Consider the following 5,181-nt stretch of genomic DNA (forward strand, 5'->3'; position numbering starts at 1 on the left):
TGACAACAACACACCTGATTCTCAAGACTGCATTTTCACCTGTATTCAGCATATTCTGAAGTGAGAGAGAAGGTGAGGACTTGGTCAGCATTGACTCTTTACTTTAGGCGTAATAAACCTTTTGTGCTGCTGCATTCACAGTGTCTTCCCCTGGCACGAGGCCCCAGAGAAGCGAAGCGACCTCCTTTTGGGCAACCCTGTCCTGGTCCTAAAACTCGATTGTGCCTGGTGATTTTCATCATTTCCACCAAATAACAGACAAAAACAGAGAAATAATATCATCTGTTGACACAGAATCTTTTATTAATTCCCCTGAGCAACTTTTTAAAAGTTAATAAGCATACTGAAAGACATTGCCAGGTTGGCCATGAAAAGTACATAAATCTAGTTTGTCTGGGTTAATTCATCAGTAGGTAATTAAAAAGTAAGATTAAGCAATACTGAAATCAAAGGGAAATTGCTTTTACATCCACTAGTAAAACACTGCAACTATGCTTAAAACAGCTGTAGGTTTTAGGGCAGGAAGGCCTCCTGCCTTTATGAACAACCCTTTTTCTTCTTTCTCCCAATTTTAGGCCTTGAAGTAAGTGCAGAGAATGTTGTTCAGCCACAGAAAAAAAAAGGAGGTTAAGTTTGATGATGCCATCATTAGCCAACTCCTTCCCCTGGGGGAAGCATAAAAATATACATTTCTCTGTCCTCTTCACCTATTCCATCCACATTACCCTTAAAAATTATTCTATTTTTTTTTTTTTAAACTAAATTGGAGAATAGCATAGGCCAGCAAAGGGCAAAATTAACAATCTTTATACCATCTCACTGTTCAATCAGAAGTGTTAGAAAACCCATAAAGCCTGGCAAAGATGACACACAGGCAGGCCAGCGAACAACCTGACTACTACCAAAAATAATAATGCCTGCTACAGTATTAAGTAATTGAATTATTTCTCTTCACTTAGTTCTATATCTCCTTGTTAGTTAAAAATAATTAAAGCTTTTAAAAAAACTACATGAGGTGGCTCTATGCTATGTGTTTTGGCTCTTCAATCACAAAACAAAATCCAAACGACCCTCCTATTGGTGCTAATTTTGGCACCAATTAGCATAAATTTGCACAAGGCCAGTGTTAGTTTGGATTCATTCTTTGAAGGGCTACAAGAAAACACTGATTCCTAAAACCATCAAAATTAGGATTCAATCTACAAATAATGTTCAAATCAGAAGCATTATAGAGTATTTCTTTCCATACTTTGAACAGCTTCACTCTTATTCACATTTTCCACAATGCTGATTAATAATTTTCCCACAAGCAGTTGCTTCTCTTCCCATAGGAACCTTTGAATATTGATCTCTTCTTACCACGAAGGTCAGAACAACACAGAAAAATTCAAGTGCAAATTCAGCTCACTTTCCTTTTTGCTGAGTTTCATTTTCACAACTGAATGTTATTCATTAAAATACCAAAGCATTTAACTACGCCAGTTAACTCTTCAATTTTTCCTCCTAGTTTTGACAACTCTCACTACATGTAACATCAAGGTGGAAGAAAAACCCCTAAAAATCTGGTTCTCGGCTGTGCCAAGGTAACGCCCTCAGACTTGAAGAGGACATGTCCATGGTGGAGTGGTAAGCGCAGAGCCATGAAAAGGATTTTCCAAGGAAAACCTGTTGTCTGTGACATTCCTCCCTCCATCCCAGCAGCCTTTGAAGGGGCTGTGGGGCTCCTTCCAGCGGCCTCTTCTGCCTCCCGGTTTTTGAGGCACCAGGTCAGCTCGGGCCCGCAGACGGCAGCACTCGCGCGTGTTTCTCCTCACGGACCCCGCAGCCCCCTTCGGGCTTCGCCTCTCCCCTCGCACCTCCCCGGGGCCGGGCGAGCCGGGGGGGAAGCGGGAAGGGAAGGGGCCGCGGGGAGGGAAGGGGCCGCCGCGCCGGAGCCCCCCACTCACCACTCATGGTGGCCGCCGGGCGCGCGCGCCCTCCGTCCGCCGGGCCCGCTGCCCTCCTCCCGCTGAGGCGGCCCGGTCACGGCGCACACCCCGCCCCGGATCCCGGCTCCGCCGCCCCGGAAGGTAAATACGGCCCCGCGCCGCCGCTCGCGGCCCGGCTGCTCCGTCACGGAACGGGCGCGCGGCGCCGTGAGGCGGGAACGCGGCTCCCCTCGGGCGCGCGGCCCCGTGAGGCGGGAACGCGGCTCCCCTCGGGGGCGCGCGGCCCCGTGAGGCGGGAACGCGGCTCCCCTCGGGCGCGCGGCCCCGTGAGGCGGGAACGCGGCTCCCCTCGGGCGCGCGGCCCCGTGAGGCGGGAACGCCGCTCCCCTCGGGGGCGCGCGGCCCCGTGAGGCGGGAACGCGGCTCCCCTCGGGCGCGCGGCGCCGTGAGGCGCGGGCAGGAGAGTCTGCCCCAGGAGACGCACTGGGGTTAAACCTGTGCTGGGAGGAACCCACTTTCCCCCAAAGTCCCCCTTCTCCCTCATCATGACACTCCTGGTTCAAGCATCACTGTGGAGTTTATTATAAAATACATATTTGAAAACTTGTTTATTGATGGGCCCGTATATATCCAGCTGTGCAAGCAGATTAGTAAATATAATATGCTGAGTAAATACAGTCTCTAAAGGAAGAGAGATTCCAAACAGAGGCTTCCAAAAATTACTAATTCCACTAACTAGGTACCTGACAGTAATGTAGAAATACTTGACCAAAGATAGAGTAGAATTAGAAATAATATAACAGTATCAAGGGCAGTTCAACACAAGAACACACTGCGTGATGTGCTGGACTGCAAATACCGATAGCTATGCCTGAGTAACTAACTTCTGTAGCAAATATGCACTTCTCGCGTGGTCACCCTGCGCCAAGAACGTAGCTGCAGTAGTCGGAAGACTTGGTGGTGACGAGCGCGGCGGCTCCCTCCTCGGTGGCGGGCAGGGGGCAGGCGGCGCGGGCGGGCGCGGGCCTGCGCGGGCCGCAGTCGCTGCAGGTGCACTCCTCCACCGAGTAGGCCAGCGTCCCGCCGCGCGCCGCGCGCCCGGCCCCGGCGGCATCGCTGGGCTCCGCGCAGGGCTCTGCGAACACACGGCCGTTCGTTAGTGCGGGGCACGGCGCGCGCCGCGTGCCCGGCCGCAGCCACGGCGCTAGCGGGTAGTAACCTTCCGACTTAGGAAAACCTCCCCGCTGTGCTTCACGATAGGCACTGCAGTAATCTGACGTTTATTTTCTCTTTGCTTATTGCTTATAGGCTGGGAAATACCTTATTTTCTACAAATACTACAAGGACAAATACAAAAATAGCTCAGTTTTTACAGGTTTAAAAAATATGTCACACAGTTATCAGAGGGTAGATTAAGTAAATTTATTTACAAGCTGGGAAGGAAATACTGAATGTTTATCCTCTACCTAGGTAGAATTCCTTTTGCTTTCAATAGGAAGAAAATCAAATCCTTATAAAGATGATTGCTAGTGGGGGCTCCTAAATGATTTCTTAAACACTAACAATAAGCCAGATATAAACATGCAGTGAAGTACAATCCTGCCATGATCCAGAGCTAACAAATGGGAGATTGCTCTTTTTACAAGTTATCCCTCTGGATGTTTTACTCCCTAATAACTTTGTGACTCTATTGGGATTATTTATGGAATAATAGAGAATCTAAAGCCAGATATGAGAATCTGGAATATAACATCTAGGCAAAATTCACATAGCTAAAATGTACTACAATGAACTAAAAGTATGTGATAAAGAATTGCATTTATTCACCTGTGTATTTCAGTTTTTCTTTTAGTTGCTTTAGGTGCTTCCGTTTAAACAAGACCATTAAGAGGAACAGAGCGAGCACTAAAATTAGTCCTATGCCCAAACAAATCCAAAGAACTCCACCTGAATCAGTACCTTATGAAATAAAAGGGATACATTATGGTCATTGCAAACAAATGATAAACAGTAAATACATGCCCAATAGCTAAAATATACACATCAAAGGAGCACTTCCTCTTTCCATTGAGGGACTGCTTGAGAGCTTAAATAAATTGCTCCTTGTAACACAGTTAATACTTGGAGAGGATACATGATATACACGATAAACATACGTGATAAATGTCTTTATTATTGTTGAGCCAATATACTTATTCTGATAAACATCTACCAGGTCTAACATGCAAGTTATGTTTACAAATCTACATAAAATGACACATGAAAATGCCCAGCGTGGTCACAAAGCACTACTGAAATGCTACTTACTCTTATCACAGTACTTCTCACAGGGCCGCGGTGGTGTCCCGGCACAGCGGAGGTGACAAGGCTTACACGAGAGCAGCAGGCTGTCGAAGTACTCGCTTTGGGGGCACTGTGCCATTAGAGTTAGTAATTATGGAAGCCTGGAAAGCCACAGGAACGGTGAAAGAGCAAGGACCATCTACAAGGGGCTTTTCTGTTCTCACTTGCAGCAGCTCCAAGAACTGCTGGCAACAGCAGTTAGATATTGATCACAGCTCTACAACACGGTGTCTTGTTCAATAAAAAGCATTTCACCCTGTGGCCCCTGAAGAATCACTGCTCCTTTTTTTGGCACTACAAGGTTGTAGAAAGACCGACCAGCTGCACAAAGATACTCTTCAATTTAAATTTCGTCTGAAACAGAAAACTGTTATTTATAGAAGACATTTCTCGAGCAGGTGCCAAACTGTAGAAAAGCAAGAGGATCCTCAAACAGCAGTCAGTAATAACTGTTCTTGTCTTCAGATTTTTTTTTTCAAGATGATGGGTCACATTAAATATGTTTTCCTGTAATATGCAAACTATTCAGTGTTTACTTTTCGTTCTTTTTAAGTCCTGACACCAAGGGAAATCAGATGAAAAAACAGGGGAAGGAGGAGTAAAACTATCAGACCAGTTGAGTTTTCATGTTAGCTACTGACTCATTCTGCAACTTCAGAGAACTCCCTTTGTACATCTTTCTCCTTATGTGTGATAATATGTAGAATGCATAGATGATAAAAAAGATCACTTTTTAAAAATCATTCTAAATGACATACAGCAAGAATACAAGTTCAACAATTGCTCTGTTATTGCACTGTACAAAACACACCTAAAACTCTCATTTAGAACGGAGAGGAACATTCGGACAAATCTGAAGATTCAGTTCCTGGGGGATTGCTCATGAATTACAGATTAGCCCCATTTATCC

The 5,181-nt window shown here is 46.0% G+C and overlaps 1 protein-coding gene across 1 annotated transcript; it reads right to left on the bottom strand.

Annotated features, from left to right (window-relative positions):
• Window positions 1-2,842: 2,842 nt before the first annotated feature.
• Window positions 2,843-4,356, bottom strand: TNFRSF17 (TNF receptor superfamily member 17). The gene is made up of 3 exons (XM_088523241.1): window positions 4,236-4,356; window positions 3,756-3,887; window positions 2,843-3,063 (listed from the first exon to the last, which is right to left on the bottom strand). The coding sequence occupies exons 1-3, from the start codon at window positions 4,348-4,350 to the stop codon at window positions 2,843-2,845; spliced, it is 468 nt and encodes a 155-aa protein (XP_088379367.1). The 5' UTR covers window positions 4,351-4,356.
• Window positions 4,357-5,181: the final 825 nt, after the last annotated feature.

This window comes from Tinamus guttatus, unplaced genomic scaffold (assembly GCF_059628265.1).
Source record: "Tinamus guttatus ecotype Peru unplaced genomic scaffold, ASM5962826v1 Tinamus_guttatus_pri_ptg000172l, whole genome shotgun sequence".
NCBI classification, from domain to species: domain Eukaryota; kingdom Metazoa; phylum Chordata; class Aves; order Tinamiformes; family Tinamidae; genus Tinamus; species Tinamus guttatus.